The 25,389-nt window shown below is 36.4% G+C and overlaps 1 protein-coding gene across 1 annotated transcript in view; it reads left to right on the top strand.

Moving 5' to 3' along the window:
- Positions 1–25,389, top strand: part of LOC143171939 (guanine nucleotide-binding protein G(q) subunit alpha) — a 152,450-nt gene that overhangs the window by 67,138 nt on the left and 59,923 nt on the right. The window contains exon 3 of the mRNA XM_076361125.1: positions 20,899–21,053. Coding sequence (XP_076217240.1) covers positions 20,899–21,053 — 155 coding nt within the window. The remainder of the gene's footprint in view (positions 1–20,898; positions 21,054–25,389) is intronic.

Here is a 25,389-nt window from a genome sequence, read left to right as displayed (position 1 = left end):
AAGCACTGCTCAGCAATAACGAAAACATCTCTGTATTATCAACACTCTTTTCAGCACAAATCCAAAAGATAAACCTATACAAGCTACTATGAGGAAATTTAACTCTGTCCCAGACAAAACCAGTACACCTTTGAATGAATTTATCTTGTTTTGAAATAGTGTTCAGCCTTTACAATTCGAATATGCTGGAGGTTAATCCGGTCCTCACTGCTGTACTGTTAAGTGCGTTATAATCACTATATATTTATAATAATTATAATTGCCATTTTATAATATGGAAATTACATGTTCATTTCCCACGATTTTTTTCTAGCAATATGATTTTCTTCTGCATCTGGATATAGCATTGGATTTCTGTTGACTTATTTCTGAGCCTTTCTTATTTACAGGCCCAACTCTGTTTTGGCAAGGAAGTAACTTCTTCACATCTTTCAATCTTTTTTACAATTTTCAGTTTTTTCCTAGAAAAATCTCCTTCCTAATGCATCTTTAAAAATATTTCATATACGTGAAACATATATGTGTGACATAACATTTTATTGGAATCATGTTTAAAGAATATATGGGGTTTTAATTTTTTTTTTTTAGTATTCCATCACAGACCAGGCTAAAAATTTGTTTTCCTGTATATCTTTACATTTTACTCAGATTTAATATTTGATAAAGTTAATCAGAATCCTCTTCTGTTGAATTTACATTATTTTCTATGGATTGCAGTATATACTGTTTAAACATCTAAATGCGAAATCAAACATAAAATATAAATTTTAACTGTGAAGACCTACATTCCAAACCAAGTGGGATTTAGATGAATCAATATCAGACTAGATCCCCCTTAATAGAAACATTTACTTGATATATAATAATCTCTCTTTAACCTTTAGCTTCAGATATATGATAGTTATTTCATCCTTCCAGAATGACTGTGAACATTCATAATCCATTTGACAGAAGAGATTTTGAATTCATACCATTCATACATCTGCTATTTACTGGGGTGGAGTAATATTTATCAAAAGGCAATGCTTATTTTGATGATAAAAGGAAAGGTTTTGAATGAGACACTGGTAAAGGTTGAGAAATCTTGACAAATCAACATTGGTTTCAGTGAATCCACACTGATTCCTGTCAGCTGGCCCTGCATTCAACAATTACAGATTACTATTAATGAGATAATTTACTGATTTAGCAAGTTTTGGAAGGAATGTGTTTTTAACTTCTAAAATATTGCATTTTAGCACAAGTGAAAATATTTTTTCCTTAATTGCCCCAAGGTATTTAAATGGAACTGTAACTTCTCAATGAAAAGAAATATTTTCATCTTAAAATTTATTGTTGTGCTTAGTATTTTCCTTTTATTTTCAGAATATATGTCACACTGTGTAAGGTATTTCCTACATAATAGATACCATAATGCGTATAAATAGTATAGCATTTTTTCTTCCAGCCAAACCAGACAACAGTGACTTAAGTGCCTTGTGTAATTGATAATGTGATGAAAGAAATCACCATTGCCACCAAAGGCTTGTTTTTTACAAAGTTAGGTCCAGATATTTTTCAACTCTACGTCTTTTGTATGATATATGTGGTCAAATCTAAATACTGCTGTATGGTTACAGAAAGCCATGAGTCAGTGAATCTCCCTCTTTTGTTGTTGTATAATATACCATAAAAGGTGGTTGTCATATACAGGGGCAGGATCTGTTTCAGTTGCAGAATCTTTTAAGAAATCTCAATAACTACTATGAACACCGGTAATTCATTTCATTCAATAAAGAGTGGCAGGAAGAGAGTTCTTAAGACTCATACTGAATAAGAAAGTAAAAATGTTAAGACTTGTACATTTTGCTTTGAAACAAAATCATTCTATTTCAAATATAATGTAAGTCCATATCTTCTAATACAGCAAACCCCATTTAAAGATCTCAACTTTTCAAACATAATTAAGTTTTAGTAGTGTAATAAATATATAACTAATGTTCTCTGTTTAGTGAGGTAGGAGTGATATTGACATAGCAATGGATCTCATTTTAAAAATTGCAAACAATAACCAAGATTTGTGGTGGGGGTTTTTTTTTTGTTTGTTTTCTTAATAAAAGGTCTTTAGCCTATGTCAGCTTTTGAGATAATTTGTTATGCTTACAAAAAAAATGCTGTGTTGTAAATCTCTTCATTCAGATATTATTGTAGTTTAGATGTCAGAAATCAGAACACCTCTGGAATTCTGTCAGCCAAGGATTGCACATTTTCAACAATTTTGCTGAGATTGTACTAAAATAAAATACCGTAAAATGTTTTACAACATAAGCCTAATTACATTCCTAAAAAAAAAAAAGTTAGTTTCTTCTATTACCATTTATATGTCACATTTCTAGCAGATATTTTCTTCTAACATGAGCAACAAAAAAAAAGAAAAAACTGAAAAAAGGAAATAGACATTACAAAAGTTTCTGTCTTAGTGTTTGACTCATTAATGTTCCATACAGTCATTCTTGCATCTTTCTCTTTTGTCAGTGGGCGGGCAAGGACTGCTGTAGTGGAAGTTGCAGCAGGGGCACACGATACACCGACTATTTCTGGTTACCTCCTCTTCCCATTATTTTTCATAGTGAAACAGGATTTGGGATGCTTTGTGATGTTGGCCAGAACTACTTACAGGCTTTTCACCTGCAGCCTCCCATCTGCGTGATTCTTTGAGGCAAATGTAACTCAAGAGTGAATATATAGTTCAGTGAGTGATAAATCTAAATGACCTAATTTAGCTACAAACTCCTGAACATTTATTGTAATGTACTCCTCTAGAGAAGCAAATCTAGGACCTTGAAAATTGCGTTAGTCTATTCTATTCTCAAGAGGCCAAAAATCACACAGAAGGCTTTTACAATCTCTCATTCCTGGACCAAGTAATTGAGAAAAGGATAACTAACAATCTCCATTAACATGTTTCATGTATTAACATTTCAAATGCCTCTATATCAAGGTTCAAACTAGGGCAGAGCTCAAAGATTATCTCTTATTATAATAATAATAAAACCTTTCAAGAGTAGACTTAGTTTCCAAAGGCTGATCTGAATGAAGGACTGTTTACTGAATGAGTATGTCTACACAATGATGTAATGTGGTTTAATAAACCTTTTAAAAGTGAATTCCAATTAATTTTCCCAAGTGTTTGTGTAGAGAAGCCATTGGATTTGATAGTGAGTGGCATCTAGAATGCCTTGTAATACAGGAAGATTTTTTAAAAGTGGAAGAAAAATATAGGGAGTACTTAATTTATTCTTAAAATAGATTTATGGTGTGGTACCATATTTCTCACTATTCACAAAAGGGGTCACAGAAATGCAAATATCAATATAAAAAATAAAATACTCTCTATAAGCAATAACCTAATTCTATATCAAAATAAATCAGTGAGCATAATTGCAGCAAGCATAGCACTTACTGGAGCTATAGCTGTGATATAAAACAGCCTGCATAATGTACCAGAGAAAAACTCAAAGCAATTATTTCAAACCCTGTTTGTCAAGAACTGCATGATAAATGCATGTGGCTTTGGAATCCAGCAAAGCCTGTGAGTCAGTAAAAACTCTCGTACTGCCAAAGAATGAGCTCAATTTAAATGTTTCTTATGTCCAGAAAAGAAGTTGGTTATTTCCAAATAAGTCTTTTTTTGGTGATAAGCCTATGTTCAAGACCATAAAAGCTAGCTGGCTTCCAAGCTGTCTAAAAGAATCCATAACAGTTTAGCAGCTTGAAAGGAAATAAAGGGTTAAATGTCCGGCTCTTGAACTGAGTTTCACAAGAAAGTAAGTGCTAAGAATTTTGCAGTGCAGTAGCAAATGAAGTTTTTATTTGTTTTTCTGAAAGGGGGGCAAATTTATCAATCCATCTACAAGGCCTTCAGTAAACAAAACTAAAAAATTGCAATGTGTTAATCAGATCTGTTCATATAAAGTTATTCCTGTATATCTGGATGAGTATTGCTTAATGTGAGATGAAAATAAAGAAAGAAGTAATGGGTAATAGAAGATATTGTGTGTGGGGCGGAAACAGGAGCATGGTTTGGGTGAAAAATACAAACAATATTGATAGGGATTCAGTGGTGAAATGCACATGAATGAGTTTGTTTATTTTCTTGACAGCTTTCAGTTTTGATGGTTTGTCTATTTAATAGTTCTGCTGGCTTCAAAAGATTTCTGTCTGGTTCCAAAGTAACCAGAAGGCTGTCTTACAGCAGCCTACCATGTCATTAACACAATTACATGTTTTCTTGATAGTTTTTTATGACCTACTATTCTTTTCACCAGCTGAGCAGTATAAATACTTAGACATTAGTCTCCAGGCTAATTGTGATATAGACAAGGAGCTCTATTCTGAATGCATGATCACTGATTTCAGCTGTTAATTAGAGACGTGATTTTTTTTTATAGATTAGAATAGCAAAATGATAGATTCTAGTTATAAGATGGAGAATGCCCTTTCATCCATATTACATGATATCAGGGAAAGCAATTTTAATCTCAAAGGTTTTTTTGCTTGCCTCTGTTTTCCCCTATCACTGATTTTTTTTTTCCTTTTTTTTTAATCCTCTTGAGGCTATAAATGTGCATATTTCTGATAAGTCAATAAATGCAGTTCTTTTCTAGGTCCTGCTTCAAGCCACAGTAGCTGCCCTGTTTGTTCCTTTTGGGGATATTCTAGTGCACATTTTGAGACATGATGTAGTTGATAAGTATCTTAGGTTCCCTTCTACACCATTTCCTATATTTGCTGTTTCCTAATATAGCTCCATGTTTTCGTTTGCACCAAGGGTTTAGAAATATTTCTAGGGGCAGCTGTCTTGTGCTCTGATTGATTGTCTCTTTGCACTGGTGAGACCGCACCTCGACTACCGTGTTCAGTTTTGGGCCCCTCACTACAAGAAAGACATTGAGGTGCTGGAGCGTGTCCAAAGAAGGGCAACAAAGCTGGTGAAGGGTCTAGAGAACAAGTCTTATGAGGAGCGGCTGAGGGAACTGGGGTTGTTTAGCCTGGAGAAAAGGAGGCTGAGGGGAGACCTCATCGCTCTCTACAACTACCTGAAAGGAGGTTGTAGCGAGGTGGGTGTTGGTCTCTTCTCCCAAGTAACTAGCGATAGGACGAGAGGAAATGGCCTCAAGTTGCGCCAGGGGAGGTTTAGATTGGATATTAGGAAGAATTTCTTCACTGAAAGGATTGTCAAGCATTGGAACAGGCTGCCCAGGGAAGTGGTTGAGTCCCCATCCCTGGAGGTATTTAAAAGACGTGTAGACATGGTGCTTAGGGACATGGTTTAGTGGTGGACTTGGCAGTGTTAGGTTTACGGTTGGACTCGATCTTAAGGGTCTTTTTCAATCTAAATGATTCTATGATTCTACGATTTGTGTATGGCTCACAAGTTCTTGGCAAGCTGCCACCAATGTTTGGATAAGTAATTTGTTTTTCCCCAGAGTACTTGTTCTGCTTGTTGTTTGTTCTAACATCTTTATTTACTCATCATGTTGAAAGGAAGGACCAGATTTAATCTGGGCAAGGCCTCTTGATGAAGAGAAAAGGGCTACTAATGCTATCAACCTCTATTTTTTTTTTTCAGGGGCATGAACTCCTAGCAACCTTTAAGTTTTAGCAGTCAAGTTCCTGTTTTGATACCAAGAACATCGCTTGAACATTTAATACTGAAAATGGACTTCTCTGTAATGAGGTTTTGAGAGGGTTCTACATGAAAACAGCCAATATGGTGGCGCCTTTACCATTAAAAATAATTTTAAAAAATCTAAATATAGCCAATATTATTAGAGCTGTGTTTCTCAGTTACTTTTAATAAATAATTTACCTGACGCATTGAATCTCTGAATAAAAGTGGGGAGACCAATATAGCATTATCATTTCAAATATGCTTCTAAAATAGTGTTTTAGGAATGTTTTTAATACTTCCCTTGGTTTTAAGATATACACCCTTCCTTTTATAATTGTACTCCTAGGACAGTAAGAGACAGCACTGCCCACAGGATGTCCTCTTTAAAGAAGTCATTTCCTTTCCCATCTCTTCCTCCTTGTTGCCATCACATTTTTATGGCACATACAACAGGAGAACGTACTGAGTAGGAGTATTTTCTGTTATATTAATAAAAGTAGATTTAATGTGAATTAAGGCCACTGAATAATCCTTACAGAAGATTGCAGGGCACTTTTCAACATACGAAACCTGTAATTAGGTAACAGCCTTTTGAACCAGTTATCATTCATCAAATACATATGATAGTTGGATTTCCATTATGGTCTGATATCAAGGCAAGGAGAAAAACACAGTGCCCAGATCTTTGTAAGACCCTTATGGAATTTATCTAATGTATCTGGTTCATGTAGGGATATTAATTTCTAGAGTGCTCATTCATTATTTATTTATTTATTTATTTATTTATTTATTTATTGACATAGAAGTATTAGTGCCAGACCCAAGATACTGTTAGTCATAGAGGTGAAAAAGGTTTTGGTAGGTTTAAAGGTTGGTATCAGTCAACCACTGTGATTATTTTTTTGTAAATCAAAGGCTTTGCTCACAGTCATAGAAATGAAGTTATAGGGACTTATGGTATTTACGATGTATCAGGACTGATGGACAGAATTCATGGGCTCCTGTGAATCTAGTAGGTTATATGGGAAAAAAAACAAACAATGAGATCTCTGATAACATTGAGAGGCTGACCAGAAATGTATGCTTGCCTCAATTTGATGAAACTGCTTGTTAAGCCTTTGGTCTTTATGGAATCAAAATATGATTGGATGGGGCTTTGTGCAACCTGATTGAGTTGAAAATGTCCCTGCTCATTGCAGGGGTGTTGGACCAGATGACCTTTAAAGGTCCCTTCCAACCTAAACCATTCTATGATTCTATGATCTCTAATTAATTTTTTGTTTCCTCCTCAAGAGCCCACATTTTTAAAACATTTGGTACTTTTTTCTTCACTAATGGGTCTTGTAAATATCATGCATAGAGCCCACTTACCAGAGTTGAAACAGTATTTGTGACCCTCACGACACTGCAATGTCTGTGACAGTGTAGTGCAGGAGGCTGAGACAGCTTCTGCAGAGCAGCAGCCACGGAAGTGTGCATAGGCAGAGCCTTCTGTTCTTATCCAGAGTTTTTTGTTTTTCATGTGTAGGATTTTGTTCCCCCCCGCACTATTATACTGGAGCTTTGCACTGACTCTCAGGAGCAGACGCTGAAAACATTTGTCTTTTTGCTGCTTAAATTGAACAGAGGGTGACCTACAAAGAGCAAAAGACTTTCTGACCTATTTTTCTGAATGAAAATACTTATTTGCCAGGTCCAAAAAGGAATTATGATCATTTTCTTATTGAGGGGGAGTTTAAAGCTCACTGAAGAAAATAGAAATCTTAATAACAACATCAGTTGGTACTGGGTCAGGTCAATAGTGTTTTGTTGGCTTTTTCAATATAATCCTCTCTTGTTCCTTAAGGTGAATTAATGCTGTCTTCTGTTTTGACTTGCAGGCTATTTTGCTAACTATCTAGTTCAATCTTAATCTGCATTAAAACTGTAATTCCAGTTCAAAGTGCTTCTGTGTGTGTGTGGTAGCTGCATGCTGATTTCTTAAGTAGTTGTCTCTCTCTGATAGTACTTATGAACAGAGTAGATAGGTCCTATTAATATGTTTCTTTCTGGATAGTAGAATTTAACAAACAGCCTGTCTTTTCTGCAGCAACACTTTCCCTAAATTAACTTGATTAATTTGTCTCCCAGATTTTCTGGGAAACTGCTCTGGGCATTTGTGAAAGAATTATTACAGGGGTAGATTCAGAACATTTGTGGCTAATTAGAACCTTTTGACTCCAGGAGATTTGATAGAATATGTCAGTATTTTGCTGTTGACTTTGTCCCAAGATCTTCAGCTCCTTGTTGCATCCTGGAGAATCTCCAGAGTATATCGCACAGAATGATTAAGCAATTTAGTATAGACGTCTTGCTATACTAATAATGAGAATACATAGTTTTTCTCAATAGACTATGTTGTCACTTTTCTACCCTTTTTATTCAGTTCCCAAAAGTTTCTTCCAGATTTAATTTAATCTAAATTCATTCCAAAAAGCTCAGTTTTGCTTTCCTTCACATATATTTAACACTCACTGAAAACAGGGGCTTACTAGAAACATAATACAAACAAACAAACAAAAAAACCTCCAAAAACTGTTTTAATGACTAATGGTCTATTTTATAGGGACCATGTCTAGTTTTGGCTAACATCTTGAGAGGATAGTCATTTATGCTTTGGCAGATAAATAAATCTTCCCAAGTGATTGTTAAAAAACAGCCTTTCCCTCTCAATACTGATTAGTTAGTAAACAGAATTAATCACTTTAAAACACATGTTAATTTGGTTAAGTCAGAGTATGGATCAGTTCTGCACACACCAGGCAACACAGGAAGAAGCTTTCAAGCTCTTATATAAACAAGACTCAATTTTTTTGCAAATAGGAAAGATGTATTTTTATTTGGTTTTCTTTCTCCTTCCTAATGATGGAAGCTGAGTGGTGTGGTCGACATGCCTGAGGGATGGGATGCCATCCAGAGGGACCTAGACAAGCTGGAGAAGTGGGCCTGTGTGAACCTCATGAGGTTTAACAAGGCCAAGTGCAAGGTCCTGCACCTGGGTCGGGGCAACCCCCAGTATCAATACAGGCTGGGGGATGAAGGGATTGAGAGCAGCCCTGCCAAGAAGGACTTGGGCGTACTGGTGGATGAAAAGCTGGACATGAGCTGGCAATGTGCGCTCACAGCCCAGAAGGCCAATCGTATCCTGGGCTGCATCAAAAGAAGCGTGGCCAGCAGGTCGAGGGAGGTGATTCTGCCCCTCTACTCTGCTCTGGTGAGACCCCACCTGGAGTACTGTGTCCAGCTCTGGGGCCCTCAGCATAAGAAAGACATGGACCTGTTGGAGCGGGTCCAGAGGGGGGTCACAAAAATGATCAGGGGGATGGAACACCTCTCCTCTGAAGAAAGGCTGAGAGAGTTGGGGTTGTTCAGCCTAGAGAAGAGAAGGCTTCGGGGAGACCTTATTGCAGCCTTTCAGTACTTAAAGGGGGCTTATAAAAAAGATGGCGGCAAACTTTTTAGCAGGGCCTGTTGTGACAGGACAAGGGGGGATGGCTTTAAACTAAAGGGGGTAGATATAGACTAGATATAAGGAAGAAATTGTTTACCCTGAGGGTGGTGAGACACTGGAACAGGTTGCCCAGAGAGGTGGTGGATGCCCCATCCCTGGAAACATTCAAGGTCAGGTTGGACGGGGCTCTGAGCAACCTGATCTAGTTGAAGATGTCCCTGCTCATTGCAGGGGGGTTGGACTAGATGACCTTTAGAGGTCCCTTCCAACCCAAACTATTCTCTGATTGTAAGTTGGCACCGTGTTTCAGGAGACTGGTAGTTGCCTGAAGCCATGAAAGACAAGTCAGCAGTGCTTTGCTGTCCTTGAGCTCTGCTTGGCGTCTGATTTGACAGAGCAGAAATAAGGTATGTTTCTAGCAATGAAAAGATTGTGACTAATTTATATTGAAGCTACCACTTTTTTATGTCAAACATGACATAAAAATTTTATCTCCCTCAAGGCACATTTCAAATAGTTACTCATCACTATGCTATATATAATATGTCTGTGGTTTCTCTGGAGAAAATAATGTTGGGTTGCTATCTTTAAAAAGACTAAATTCATTCTTCCGTGACCCTGTTCAAGACAACAGCTTTTCATCTGACATTGAATTCTACCATTTATTCAGTCATGCCAGTTCTTTACTCTAGACAAATGCTTGCATAAAGGAATTAGAGAAAGCACACGAAAGAAGTAGGTGATCAGACACTATGTAGGTTTACATGCCTAGGATAAGTCTGAAGCTAATTTTCAGAGTTTATTTCCAAAAAATAAGGTAATTGTTTAGAAAGACAATCATCTTGGTTAGAAAACACACAAATGCAATCATTTAAGTTCGATGCAATTTTTCCAGAGGAAAATTCCCACTGGAATCATTCATTATTTTCAAAGGGACCCTCCCAATCCTGATATTTCTAGAAATATCAGTTTGAAATTACTGCTTTCTTTGCTATGTGTTAGTCAGCAGAGGGCACTCTCTTTCTTTGAAAATACAATAAAATATGGCTTAAAAGTACAGAGAATAAATGCTTCTCTTTGCAGTGCTTTTATTTGACTTATCTCAGTTTTAAATTTCATAAATATAATTTATAAGTGCAAGATTATTTTTAATGCAATACTTCCTCTTCTAAATTGAAACAGAGATATGATGGCATAATTTTTTTAAAAAGAATCTGGTATTTGTTTCCCTCTGCCTGTCCTATATACATCTTAGGCTCTTCTCTAGATATTAAAGGCAGCGAAACTTCTGCAGTTCCTTTGTTTAGGCAATTGAATGGGATTGCTGAATTTCTGAACTGCCTGAATCAACTGACCGTAACTTCTACTCTACAAAGAGGCATACGGTTTTTTTTCAGTTCTAGCTATTTAAATCCATGAAGCCAAGCAAAGCTGTTATTCCTCTGATCCTTAAAAACACCTCTTCTGTAAGATGCATTTGGGCTTTGTACAGGAGTGAGGCTCAGGAGGAGTTCTGTGCATGTGTATGCTTCTTAGGTGAGAATTCACAGACTTTTTTTTCAAATGCACTTGCTATTGTATTGCAATGGTTGATTGAAGCAATGGATTCTTCTGGGTTTGTCAAGTACAGCCACTTATTTCACTTGAAAATAAAATAAAAATTTGAGTGTGTCCATGTTTGCATAACATTATCTTCAATAACGCCAACTATATCACTATATAAAAATATTGCAGAAAAAATTACCATTATTTACAATACTAATATTGAACATCATTCTTCAGAACCAGGTGCTAGGACATGAAGCTTGCTATAAAGCTCTTAAAACCCGTGATGCATGTAAAATAGAAGAAAGATTAGTTTTAATTAAAAAAAAATTACAGTCCTACCTTCTTGTGAAGTCACTGTAGAGATTAGCAATTCAATTTATTATTAACCCCTATTGGTTTCCAGATCCATTTTTTTTTTTTCTGTGGGCAAAGCAGATGAAAGATGCGCTTTGGGAAGGATTGGGAGGGGGCATTTTTGGTTTGGTTTTTTCCCTGTTATATACTGTGGTCCAATATGCCTTTTGATACCTGTTTCCTGGTGACCAGCTTGTCAGGCACATGCTGTTGAACAATATGCATGATGAGGAAGCACGGTGGAATGAAAAAGGCATCCCTGACTCTGGGCCTGGCATGGTTCTCTGCTCACTGTTGTTTAAAGCGGTTCCAAGTCTGCCCCAGGTTATACCGGCTGAATATAGAGCGAGCTCTTTGATTTTTCTAGGTCCAGCTCTGCCTTTGTATAGTCTATTCTGATCCATATAAGCTTGATACAGTAGTTTTAGTGACATTTATCTGGAGTTTCAGCTGGAGTAACACTAAGAAGCAGTCCAGCAGTGCTCTTTTTTGTCATGTATATACTATTGGTTTAGCTAGCTCGAGAAACAATGGTATGATTGCTTGTGTGTCCGTATCATAATTATTTGTTTAATTACTGAACAACATTTGTTTGAAGATGTTAGATTAAGAGCAGATCTTAAAAAAAAAATCCAGGATACTGATATTTTTTCTGAAAACCTGATTGTATATGCATGCTTGGATATGTTTATGAAAACATTTATTGATAATTTTGTCTTTATATAGACAGAGCAGTAATTTGGATTATTTATGTTAGCTACAATAACTGTTGTGGGGGAAGATTTTGTTGTAAATTCTTTCTTATGTTGATTCAAACCTGAAATGTTTTTAAGTCTGTTTCTGTCATTGCAGATTTGTGTTAAATTTTAAATAGATTTTACCACTTGAAAAAGATTTTACCACTTGGGCTTGTCAGTTACTAATTGTGAGGACTTCACGAGGCTTGTAAGATTGTTGCTAGTGACTATGTCCAAGAGAAGAATTGGATTTAGTTTTATGTTCAGATTGTTTAAATTAGCAATGTTAGAACCCAAATGCTGCAATTTCAAACTCCTTCAGAACTTCAGTAAGGGTTTCTTCACCAAGACCTTCCACTACTTCCTTGGAAATTTAAGGATTTATCTGAACCGGAACATTAATCCCATAATTTTGACACCCCTTCGTCTGGTAAAAGGTTCTGGTAAAAACCTATGAAAATTTGGTGGTAAAAGTAACATTTTGAAAACAAATCAAAACAAGACTCATATTTTAAAATACGTAGTAAAAGAACTTTGGAACTCAGCAATCTGGACCGCCCTTTACTTACAGGGTCTGAAATTTACTTGTTGCTCTATTTTCTTCAAAGTAAAAATAGGCAAACCATGGAAAACAAACTAAACTTGTTGAATTAATGGAATAAGGTCCTAATCAAGCACTTAATGTATATAAATGGACTGTACTGAATTCCATAATCAAAGAAGTGGAAGCTATTCCTTTGTTCACAATTAGAACACCATTGCATATATGTTTGGGGTTTTTTTAAGGTGTCAGCTGAAGTGACAGTAATAGAATAGCATGTTTAAATATGCAGCTTGTCTTGAGCAATTGCAGGGCAGAATATCTAGCCTCCTAACATGACATAAATAATGAATAAAGTGTTTTCTTGTGTTCAGATGGAACTTCATGTGTCCTTTTCATGTGTCCATGTGTCCTCTTGTCCTGTCAGTGGGCACTACTGAGAAGATTCTGGCTCCCTTTTCTTCATTCCCTCCCATCGGGTTATACACATTGGTAAGATTCCCCCTGAGCCTTCCCTTCTCCAGGCTGAACAATCCCAGTTCTCTCAGCCTCTTCCCATATGCAAGATGCTCCAGTCCCTTAATCATCTTTGTGGCCTTGTGCTGGACTTGCTCCAGTAAATCCATATCTTTCTTGTACTGGGGAGCCCAGAAATGGGCATAGTATTCTTCAGTGCAGCCTTACCAATGCTGGGTAGACAGGAAGGATCACCCCCTTCCACCTGCTGGCAACGTTCTTCATAATGCAGCCCAGGAGGCTGTTGGCCTTCTTTGTCGCAAGGGTGCATTGCTGGCTCGTGGTCAGCTTGGTGTCCACCAGGACCCCCAGGGCCTTCTCTGCAGAGCTTCTTTCCAGCCGGTCGGCCCCTAGCATATATTGGTGCATGGGGTTATTCCTCCCCAGATGGAGGACTTCGCATTTCCCCTTGTTGAATTTCATGAGGTTCCTGTCTGCCCATTTCTCCAGCCTGTCAAGGCCCCTCTGAATGGCAGCACAGCTCTCTGGTGTATCTGTTGGAATATGTAGAATTCTACGGTGTTTTGGTTAGAGGTAATGATGAGAATATATAATTCTATCTCAGAATTACCCTCTTTCCCATCCTGGAGCCATAGTGTTCTAAAACATTTCTCTTTAAATAGTACACTTAAATAGTACACTATAGCAAAATGAAAAAATTTCTTTGAGCAGTGAAGAACAGAAAGCTGTCCTGAAAAACAAAGAAAAGGAAATATAAACAAATACTGACAAAAAGATGAAAGGGAGTGTCATGGGTTTGATGGGGGAGCTTCCTGGGTCTTGCAACAAAAGAAATTTTTATTTTTCCTTCAAACCCTTTTAAAGACAACTTACACATTAGGAAACTGGGACTGAATTATCTTAGCTATAGAAAGCTATGTTTCAGCCTCAAAGAACAGAGTATTCTCTGTCAGAGACAAACTTAGTTCTTTCCACAAGCAGTAAGCAAGCTATAGCATACATTGTATTCTATCTGAGAAACTTGTTACTCAAAGGAATACTTTCTTCATATATGCACAGATACATTTCCTTAAACTGAACTGATTGTTTAGACAAAGTGTATTTTTGTATTCAGGGATGTATAGCAACATATGTGTGTGTGTTTATGCGTGGGTATTCGAGTAGCATGGTATAGTATATCATTTAGTATTTCTATGACTAGTAATGTAGGTAGATCAGGTTTTGTACTGTGTCAGTAACATAGAAATATTTATAAAACAGTTTTTACCATTTCAAGTTGACAGCAATTTTCTTCTACAGGACTGAAACCAGGTTCATTACGAGTTATGTATATACCTGTACTGTTGACATTTTATGATAATGGATCTAGTAGTCACTAGAAAATAGTTTTGTCTTATGTTTGAGAAATACCTTTTTGTGCCTTTTCATAAGTTTGTATTTACCAAAGGTTTTTCATAATGATAAATGACATTCCTTTTATTCTTATAATTAATCATCTGAGATGTAATAATAATATAGTAATAATTACTGTTATTTGGACACTAATAGGTTTATGCTTTCATCAGTGAAAATGATTGAGCTGTATTGTGATAATTTTATATAACTGCACTTCCTAGTGGTATTTATAACCTTTGTAAAGTGTTTTGAGATCTTTTGGTAAAAAATACTATATTATATAATACAAAATCTAAATGTCAATATTTGCTTTGTAGAGTTGTCAATTCAGGAAGATTTTTATCATATTAAATGTGGAGTTATCGATTCTCTTTTCAGAGTTTTTTTGTAAATTGCTCTGCTTAGACTTACCACAAACAACAGAATTAGGATGCGCATCCAAAATCTTTTTGAGAGAAAGAGATAGCAGAGACTTTAACAGTTGAATTTATCTAAGATCACGGAAAGACTAATTCATTTAACTTCATCTGCCTGTTTGTCATCTTAGTAGAGAGTATGTTGCTTATGGACGCTTCAGTTCTCTTTTTCTCCCTGTTTTGTTTTGCAAACCTGTTTTTTTTTATAGAGCTTGATTGCCAACAGCATTTGTTGAAGAAGTTGTTTCAGTTAATGGACATATTCTTGTGGATATGGGTTTTTGGAAGGGAAGGGGTGAATAGAGACAAAAGTGATAATTCAGGCCTTTACAATTAGATATTCTATCAAAATAACAATAATGACCATTTTGATAAATTTATGTTTCTTTTATTTGTTGGGCAACAGCTTAAGTGATAGTCAGGCAACCTGAAGTTTATATATGGGAAATACGAAACCTGGAGAGTAAGTGACAAAACAGTCACATCCTTTTTTTGCCCTGCAGTGTGGCATAGTGTTTATTGTCTTTGTCTGATGCAACTTAAAAGTAAATAAGAAACCAGGAAAATCCAGGGCACTGATTTCAGTGTAGAAATAAATTTCTGATTTATTCAGCTACTCCGTAAGCTTTCTCTGAGCCCTATTAAAAATAAAAAAAGAAATATCATAGGTGTAGACGTGAATTTTTTTCTTCTGTTATTCCAGTGTTTTCTTATATAAAAGTATTACAGGTAGAGTTTAATGATACATTTTGAACTGAGTCATTTTCAAACTTAAGTCACAAGATATTTTGTTTAAATCCTTATTTATTGTTTTACTGTAGTGCCCATGAGTCATGGGTTAGGACTCATTATTCTAAACATTTTACAGACAATGAACAGTAACAACAAAAATAGTCTTTATTGCAAACTCAAATTTTTAGGTTCTGTTATGTGCCTGTGGAATTCTTTTTCAAAGAGCATATGCTATTTTTCCTACTCAAAAGTTAGAATATAAAGTAGGAAAGGATGACAAATTCTTATTTAGGCAGTTTTGATACCCTATTGACCTTTTTCAATAACTGCAAAATGATTAGCATTGTACCAAGCCTCCTTCCAGCAATTCACAATGCATTTTATTTAAATACAGTTCTTCAGTGTAGCACACCATGAAACCTCTTTCTGTTTAGCCTAATCCATTCTGTGCTTCAGGGTTGCTCAAAGGAAGCAACTACCTCTCTACAGTCCTCTTCCAAATTAGTTCTCTCAGGCTGCTATGTAAAGGCACTTTCCTACCTTGGACTGATCTTCAGAGATTTATGATTTCTGATATGTTAAGGAACACATACCCCATCTGTTACTTGTTCAAGACAGTGAAATATAGCCTACTATTACTCTCCTTGAATGTTACACCTGTTTCAATTATGTGCAGGTTTGCAGGAAAGTCTTTACTTTTTCATTTGCTCTTGATTTAGTAGGTCCAAGGAAAAAGAAAAGAAGGGCAAAGGATAGATGAAGATTTACTCCAAAACTGCATATCTTGCTATACAGCCCAGTAAGGCATGTACCACAGTTGTAGATTACAAGTCATCAGGGTCTGAACCTGTAAATGACTCATGACTTTTGTTGACTGGCATAAATAATTGTTTCTCCTATAAGCAAGAGCTACATTCTCAAGAAATGAATCACACTGGGGTTTTAGTCCTCTCAAGACAAGAGAGACAAATTCATGGTCATGATGATGGCTTTTTGTACTGACTTCCATTCAGCTCCCAGACTGCTTGGATCCGATTTCATGCCATTGCTTTCAATTATACAGTCTATGTGAATTATACCATCCAGACCTATCTAATATCACTGTGCTTGATGATTTAGTTACTGACAGGCCTAACACTACAATCTTTCTTATAGGTTTGGGAAATCCTGTTACAAAATGGAAAATATTTGCTAAGATATATTTTCCCATGTGAGAGAGATTCTTTAAATGGGCATCTTAAAATTGGCTAGTCCACACAGACCATTGATACGAAACAGCCTTGCCTACTGCATCTCAAGCATATTGCTTTCTTCTGTGGATTTAAGATCAGAAGAGGAATTTTTTTTTTAGACTGCATTTGTGTATGTCTCCCTCATAAATCTTTCTGGTAGGTTAGAAAGCTAGTTTGAAAAAATTACAGAGACAATATCAAAAGGAATATAAAAACTTGAACTTTTTTCCAAGCTTGCTCCAACATTGACTGTAACCACTGTTGTAAGATTCCAAAAGGTTGGTGCATGTATGGAGAGAATATGGGAACAGATCCATTTGCAAAAAATTAGAAGATAATAGGTAGAAAACTGACACTATGGACCCTATAGATTAAAAAAATATACTTATTTTTAATAGCAATTATGTGGAAAAGAGTATTGCCAGAAAGACCAGTATAAAACTATCAGACTGAAAAGTCAGTTACACCACCTAGATTTTGTTTGTAGAACATTACAGCGTAACTAGTAATTGCATCTTAATTACCAGTTTGAATTTGGTGGTACCTGCAGAATCCTTCAGTTTTATCTTTTTTGTTTGTTTCACTGCTTTGATAGCAATTATTGGTGTTCCAAAAGAAAGAAATCTCAGAAGGTACAATTTTCTAAGGGGCAGCAGCTTTACTATTTTGTTTCAAGTAATGTCTATTTTTGGGTACAGCAAAAAGTATCAGTGAAGACTAAGAAGTACTGGATAAAGTTTATACTGCAGAAACTGGATGAATGATGAGTCCTCAGATTTTTTCATGCAAGCAATTTGAGTGCTAACAGAATCATCGAATCATAGAATCATAGAATAGTTTGGGTTGGAAGGGACCTCTAAAGGTCATCTAGTCCAACCCCCCTGCAATGAGCAGGGACATCTTCAACTAGATCAGGTTGCTCAGAGCCCCGTCCAACCTGACCTTGAACGTTTCCAGGGATGGGGCATCCACCACCTCTCTGGGCAACCTGTTCCAGTGTTTCACCACCCTCAGCGTAAACAATTTCTTCCTTATATCTAGTCTAAATCTACCCCCCTTTAGTTTAAAGCCATTCCCCCTTGTCCTGTCGCAACAGGCCCTGCTAAAAAGTTTGCCGCCATCTTTTTTATAAGCCCCCTTTAAGTAATGAAAGGCTGCAATAAGGTCTCCCCAAAAGCCTTCTCTTCTCTAGGCTGAACAACCCCAACTCTCTCAGCCTTTCTTCAGAGGAGAGGTGTTCCATCCCCCTGATCATTTTTGTGACCCCCCTCTGGACCTGCTCCAACAGGTCCGTGTCTTTCTTATGCTGAGGGCTCCAGAGCTGGACACAGTACTCCAGGTGGGGTCTCACCAGAGCAGAGTAGAGGGGCAGAATCACCTCCCTCGACCTGCTGGCCACGCTTCTTTTGATGCAGCCCAGGATACGATTGCCCTTCTGGGCTGTGAGCGCACATCGCTGGCTCATGTCCAGCTTTTCATCCACCAGTACCCCCAAGTCCTTCTCGGCAGGGCTGCTCTCAATCCCTTCATCCCCCAGCCTGTATTGATCTGGGGATTGTCCCAACCCAGGTGCAGGACCTTGCACTTGGCCTTGTTAAACCTCATGAGGTTCACACAGGCCCACTTCTCCAGCTTGTCCAGGTTCCTCTGGAAACATCAAAAGTAATGTTCCAGAATTGATATTATATTAGTGGAATGAAACTAAAACCAGTAATTAGCAGTAGTGACACCACACATCATGCATGATTGAGTCTTTTTCTGCATTAAATTTATGCTTCTGCATCTCATTAGGTTTCAGTAGAATTACTTTTGGCTTTTACCAGAGCAAATGAGAAAATAATTAAGCCAATAGATGAGATCCTGTGTTTAGATCTCTGTCTCTTTGACCAGAAATTAGAAGCCAGTAAAAGATAGTGGATGATAAAGACTCAGAGAAAGTAAGAAAAATTGTAATCTACAGGAAAGTATAGTATCTCTGGGGAACAAGATGTAGCCTAGACATAGCATAAAGACTTGAAATCTGTGTGAAGGGTATTTTTTTTTTTTTTAAGAAAAGAAGCATTGTTGTGAAGAGCTGTATGTCAGTAGGGTACAAGTTGTCATGAGTCTACCCAAGCAAATCCCAGGGAACTAGAAACAGTGTTCACTGGGGAAATAATGTTTATTTTAAAAAGGCTAAATTAGATTTCTGATGGATACAACTCATTGGCATATGTCGGAGTTTATTTCAGAAGTTTTGCCACATAGTGCAAAGTCATATTAGTTGTAGGGCAGGACATACAGAACTGGTAAATAAAACAATTTAAAATCTTGGACTATTTTGTAGTAACTATACATCTAAATGGATAACTGAATAAAGTAATTACCTTTTATGATTATCTGTACTGCTGATGTAGAATACTTGAGCATCTGTTAGAGAATGTTTAGAGAACTTAGAGAAATATTTCAGTTATTATGAATTTCTGATGAAAGCTTAAGAGCAACTTTTGAATACCTAGTCAGTCTTTTACCTCTGTTAGCATTTTTATATCAGCTGACCATAATTTCAGAGCTCAAGAACAATTAAAAAAAATCTGAATATATTGTTGTATCAGTTTGTCGTAAGTAGTGAGCAAATACTTGGGGCATCATTCTTTTGGAAGAATACAAAGCTAATTGAACACATAACTGAGCTTGAGGAAAAAAAATATAAAATCCTTTGGAAAAAAAATATATCTTCCTGTTTCACAAGAGTATTGGCTTGTGCTTAGTAGAATACCATTTTTCTTGTTATTTTGTTGTGAGACAGTAGAGACCCTTCATGATTTGTCCAGTTTTGGGATGGATGGATGTGATGTTCCAGAAGAAAATATACTTTGTTAGAACTTGGAGACTTGGGTTCTGTTGTGGTTTAACCTCAGCCGGCAACTAAGCACCACACAGCTGCTCGCTCACTCCCCCACAGTGGGATGGGAGAGAGAATCGGAAGAGTAAAAGTGAGAAAACTCGTGGGTTGAGATAAAGACAGTTTAATAGGTAAAGCAAAAGCTGCGCATGCAAGCAAAGCAAAACAAGGAATTCATTCACTACTCCCCATCGGCAGGCAGGTGTTCAGCCATCTCCAGGAAAGCAGGGCTCCATCACGCGTAACGGTTGCTTGGGAAGACAAACACCATCACTCCAAACGTCCCCCCCTTCCTTCTTCTTCCCCCAGCTTTATATACTGAGCATGACGTCACATGGTATGGAATATCCCTTTGGCCAGTTGGGGTCAGCTGTCCTGGCTGTGCCCCCCTCCTAGCCCCCCGTGCACCTCCAGCCTTCTCAGTCGGTAGAGCATGGGAAGCTGAAAAGTCCTTGACTAGTGTAAACACTACTTAGCAACAACTAAAACATTGGTGAGTTATCAACATTGTTCTCACCCTAAATCCAAAACACAGCACTGTACCAGCTACTAGGAAGGAAATTAACTCTATCCCTGCCGAAACCAGGACAGGTTCTTATAATAGAGAGCATATGTTCTCCATATCTCGAAGACAAACATTTTTCACATTGAACTTGGAGTACTTGATTTCCACGTGAGTAAACAATAATTCCAGGTATAAAATTTTGTTAAGTAATGAGTAGTAGCATTCTCCTGGACTGTCTAAAAAGGGGGGTGATGGGTTGTATGTGTGTAAACAGGATAAATTACTTTAAAAAGAACAAAACCAGTCCTTTCTGTATGCATTTACCTAATTTAAAATGCGAAGAGGTTTGTGTCCTTGCTGAAATGTGTCTAGTCTGAAATGCAGACTAGATTTGAGAATAGAATCCCTTGGGTTTTTTGCTTGACTACGTTTTCATCTGTTCTTTTTCTCTCTTAGTGTATGCACATATAAATGAATCTCTTTAAAAGACAAATTTCCTCCCTCCTCCCCATTCTTTCTTCTCCCATCAGTCTAACTCTGCCAAGTTGGTTAACTGGTTATCATTTAAAAAGCAGGTATATTATATGCCCTAAAATTGTACCTGAAAAATGAAAGCTTTTTTAAAAATTAGCTTAATGAAATATAAATTTTAATGTGAACATTTTATCCATTTCAGCTAAATAATACTGGATTAGGATAAGCTTATTCTGAAATAAGGGCCCATATACACATTTATTAATTCACCTTCTCTCATATCATCCCTATTACTATTTTTCTTAGTTTGAACACACCTTATCATCATTCATTCATAACCTCGCATTGGTGAGATGGCCAGTCTGAAAAATTATTCCTGTTAATCACATTCACTGTATATGAACTATTTGTAAACATAGAAAATAAAGTAAATTTTATTGTTTTCTTTGTTTCAAATTAGGCTCATGCACAGTTAGTTCGAGAAGTCGATGTAGAGAAGGTGTCAACTTTTGAGAACCCCTATGTAGATGCAATAAGAAGTTTATGGAATGACCCTGGAATCCAGGAATGTTATGATAGACGACGAGAATATCAGTTATCAGATTCAACTAAATAGTAAGTATATAGTGGTTACAAACAACTGTATCTTATTTTCTGTTCTTTCTAACAAAGTAATTCTTACTTTTTATCTTTTTATACTAGATTTTTGTGTACATACATGTACAGGGTTTTTTGTGTGTGTGTACAAGTATCTGTGTGTGCATGCATATTCAGCATAAACATGCAATTAATAACTTGAATGTAAAGGCTACTGTAAGGAAGGTAGTGCATCTAGTTTAGTATTATGTGTGTGTTTGTTTCCCAAAACATAAGCCTATGATAATTTGAAATCTTACATTAAGTTTATTACTAGGGAAGTGCAATCAAGGGTAGACCTCCATGCAATTCATAAAAATTATAATGCCCTAGAACATCTGTTTTTCCAGTTTTTTCCCTTTCCCTTTTCTTTCCCTTTTTCCCTTTCTCTTTTGCGGTCCTGGTGATGAGGTAAATAGTACCAATCAATTGTTCTTGTGTTTTGTTCAACTGCCTTTCTTTTGTACAAACAAGACCTAATCTTGAAAGAATATGGCTGCCAAGAAGGCAAACACATAACTGAAAACAGACTTCAATTTGTAAAGGGTGGAAAAAAAGCATTTTAAGTTAAATCCTATTTGTTATAGATCAACAATAATAAAAATGCATATGTGACTAAACTTGGTCTTGAATGGTATGCATGTACTCTCTTGCGGCAGAATTTTGATAAAATAACAATGTGGAATTTAACATTGGACCCTGAGGACTGTCTAAATGTTGGCTCCAAGAAATTCAGTTGCTCTGAGTAATATATTATATAGCTCTGGTAAAATTTTTCATCTGTTAAAAAAAAAAAAAAAGTATGATGGTAGAGGAGGATGACCTTTTGGTGTTGCCCACTAGAAAAAGAATTAGCATACTTGGTTATTAAAGCTGTGGCAAAAACTTCCATGGTCTCCACTGGAACTTTTAGATTAGCTATGAAAATTAATCTGATTATATCATTCTAGTCTCCATGTCAGGTTGGCATGAAAGGAAGCCTCTCATTGAGGAAAGCACAGAAGAAACTGAAAGGCACCGTGAAGGTCCCATTAAAGTCAACAGAACACGGCCATACACATAACAGAAGTCTGGGGTGAGATTTATCTGCACAGTAGTCTGAGGGTCCTTATCTAGCACAATCCTTTATACATGATTGAGTCAAGACAAACTTAAAAATATCTTGCTGATGCAATTTAGGCAGCTAGAGAGCTACTAGTGCATGAATTAGGTCTGCTCAGATTTGCTCCGATGCTCTGTTATTACCACACCACATTCTGCTTCTGCTTTATCAGCCCCACATACAGGGTTCCTGTTGTCCTATGCGATCTGCTGTCCTGTAGAGCTGGTTACCTTCCCAATCTATCACTTTTATTATTTGTATATGCATATTTTGGTGCACAGTGGTGCAAAGTGCAGTAAAATCTCTCTTGTATTGCATGGATTCTCAGTGTCCCCAAATATACAATACTGTGTTTTATTTTTCAGTGGTAAGAAAGCTAAAAATCATAGGAAATTACATATAAGTGATAATCTTTAGGGTACATAAGTGGTAAAAGAAAATTTTAGAGACAAATTAGGCTGACTATACTTTCTAATTGTTTTCATTTTGAAATGAACAGCAGATATAAGTAGAAGGTGAAACAGAGCTTTTCTCATACTTTGAATTTCTAATATTTGTAGGTCCTAACTTTGATTCCACAATAGATATAATACTGATTTCAAAATTGAAATCAATGTATATATTTTAATGGTTGCCTTAGAGGAATAAAATAAAATTAGTAAGTCTCCAAAGTAGGAAATAAGCATCTGATACTACTTCAGATCAAATTGTACTGAATATCTTAGTTTTGACCTAGTTCTAATGAAATCATCACCATAGTAGATCTTTTGAGTAGTATTAAAATAGTATAGCTCATTAAGGAGCTATAGAAACAAATTTTTCATACATTTTCTTCCAAAAGGTAAATGTACTAGTTGATTGGTTATTTTTAAAGCTCAACATATGTAACCATTTAACAACACGATTTATTGCAGATTTGTAGATTTGAATTATAATAGATTATAGTTCATTTTGTGGAGTTCTGCAAAAATTGTTTTAGAACAAGTAATAAAACATTAGAATTATGAATCACTATATATGAGTCTTTATATGAGCCTCTCATATATTTATGCTTGCAAGTAGAGTTTCTTTACATATATAAGTCCAGGAAAAGCAATTAGCAGAAACCAAAGAAACATTGTTTCGAAAATACAGTCCACATGTTTAGGGATAAAACATCTAAACACAATTTGCTAGCTTTAAGTCCCTATGTCATAAAGCAGCAAAACATAATGCTTGAAATTTACTAATGGGATTCACAAAGCACTTAAAAGGAAGTAAGCATCCAGTGCTCACTGACTTGGTGAGACTTCAGTAATTTCATCTGACTTGATATATAAAACCAAAACAATAGTTTGTTGTCCACCAGATCTCTTGTATATGTTTTGAAGCATATGTGTCAATCTCATGCTGCTTCTTCCTTCATCCCTTGCATGAGTCTCTCCTTTAGTCTTCTCAGGTTTTTCCCCCCAGCGTTTTTACAGTAGTAGTATTTTTAATCTGTTCCCTGCGTTGCTTTTTTTTCCCTCACCATTAGTACACATTGTCTTTCTAAATCTTTCTCTGTATTTTGTTTCTGTTGTTGTTTCTAAATTCTGTTGCTAGCTTCTAATATATCCTGTAAGTTTCTATACTTTCACTTTCTGTCATCTTTTGACCTGCTTTGTCATTCTTAGCAACACTTTTGAAGTTTTATATCCACTGCTAGTACACTGGAAGAATACGTCAGATAGACGTGTATTTACCAGAAGAGGTGAGAGGAGTGTCTAAGAAAGTAAGTTTCCTGAAAGGTGGGAGTTGATTTGAACCTCTTGGTAGCTCAGCAAATACATTCCATTCTCTCCCCTTACCATTGGATGTATCAATGGTTGGATGTTCATATTGTTTTTTAATTAATTTCTAGACTTGTATCTGCAGTAAAGTCAAGAGCACATCATATAAATAGACATTATTCACTTTCCATATACATTACTGGGTGACTTAACCACTTATTTACCACTAAACCACTTCCCTTTATGGCTTCAAAGATACCGTTCACAGTGTGAGACAGATGTAAACCAACACCACAGTGTGGATAGCCTGAAATAATAGCTGTGTGAGGTGAGATCTTTATATATATACTCTACAGACCTTAACTCAAATAGAAACAAGTTACCAGTCAACAGTCTGATTGTATCATGGTTTTTCAAAGTCTAAAGGGAAGAGAGGCAACAGTCTTGCCAAGAAGAGACAGTTGTTAGAAGTAACATTTCATGTTCATGTTACAACTTGCAGAATTTGGGCTATAACTAGAGTTTGTTGGAGACTGATCACCATAGGAAGCATATAGAATGTAAACAGAAAACTTCCCATAATCTTGCTAAAAAAACTTCACCTTCGCTAGCCCCCTTAGACGGAAGAATTATGTCATTGTGTACCTCCAACCAAGGGTTTTCTGGTTGTTACACAAGCACTGAGGATATTTATTTAGCTTCTCTTCCCTGACTGTGTTTTATAACACTTCAGATAATTAAATATCATTCTCCCCCAAGTTCCTACCCCACTTTATCTATGCCAGTTAGTATTTAATGCATTGTTTTTAGTCATACGTACAGAGAATCCTTCAGGCTTTTGTTTCTGCATTTGCCATCAACTTTAAAAAGGAAGTCAAATAAAACTAAACTGTTATTGTATGATAATACAGTCTGCATATATCTGTGATAGCATGAGCTGAGTTAGCTGGGCAGTTAATGCATAAATGCAGAGATTCCAATACTTTCCTTTGTAATAAGAAGTGATGCAGAGCTCCAGGGTGCGACTCCCAGGACATCTTCAGCATATCACTGATTGTTAACAGGGAATGAAAGAGATCAGTCCTGATTATGTCTTGTCATTAAACTTCATGTGTCACCTTTTGAAAAAATATTTTAACTGTAGTGCTTTGGCCAGCTAGTAATTTTTGTATGATAGTATTCTACCAGAGTTTGAAGTTCTCTGTAGATTCTACTGAACAATTAATTTCCTCATACCTATCCTTTAAAAGTAACATTTTGTTTCCATATTCCACTTCAGAAGTAGATACATTTCAGTGGAGTTGACTGTGTGCTAAATAAAATGTGATTAGGGACCCACAAGGAGAAAGATCAGTATATGCACCTAAGTTATTACTACAACACTTTTCTCTGTTAGTTGCTATTGCCTCTGGTGATCAGAACATAAATTTTTTTGTTTCATAAAACTATAGGGAATTCTTTG

The sequence above is a fragment of the Aptenodytes patagonicus genome, chromosome W (assembly GCF_965638725.1).
Source record: "Aptenodytes patagonicus chromosome W, bAptPat1.pri.cur, whole genome shotgun sequence".
Classification (NCBI taxonomy): Eukaryota; Metazoa; Chordata; class Aves; order Sphenisciformes; family Spheniscidae; genus Aptenodytes; species Aptenodytes patagonicus.
This window is presented reverse-complemented; position numbering and strand designations above follow the sequence as displayed.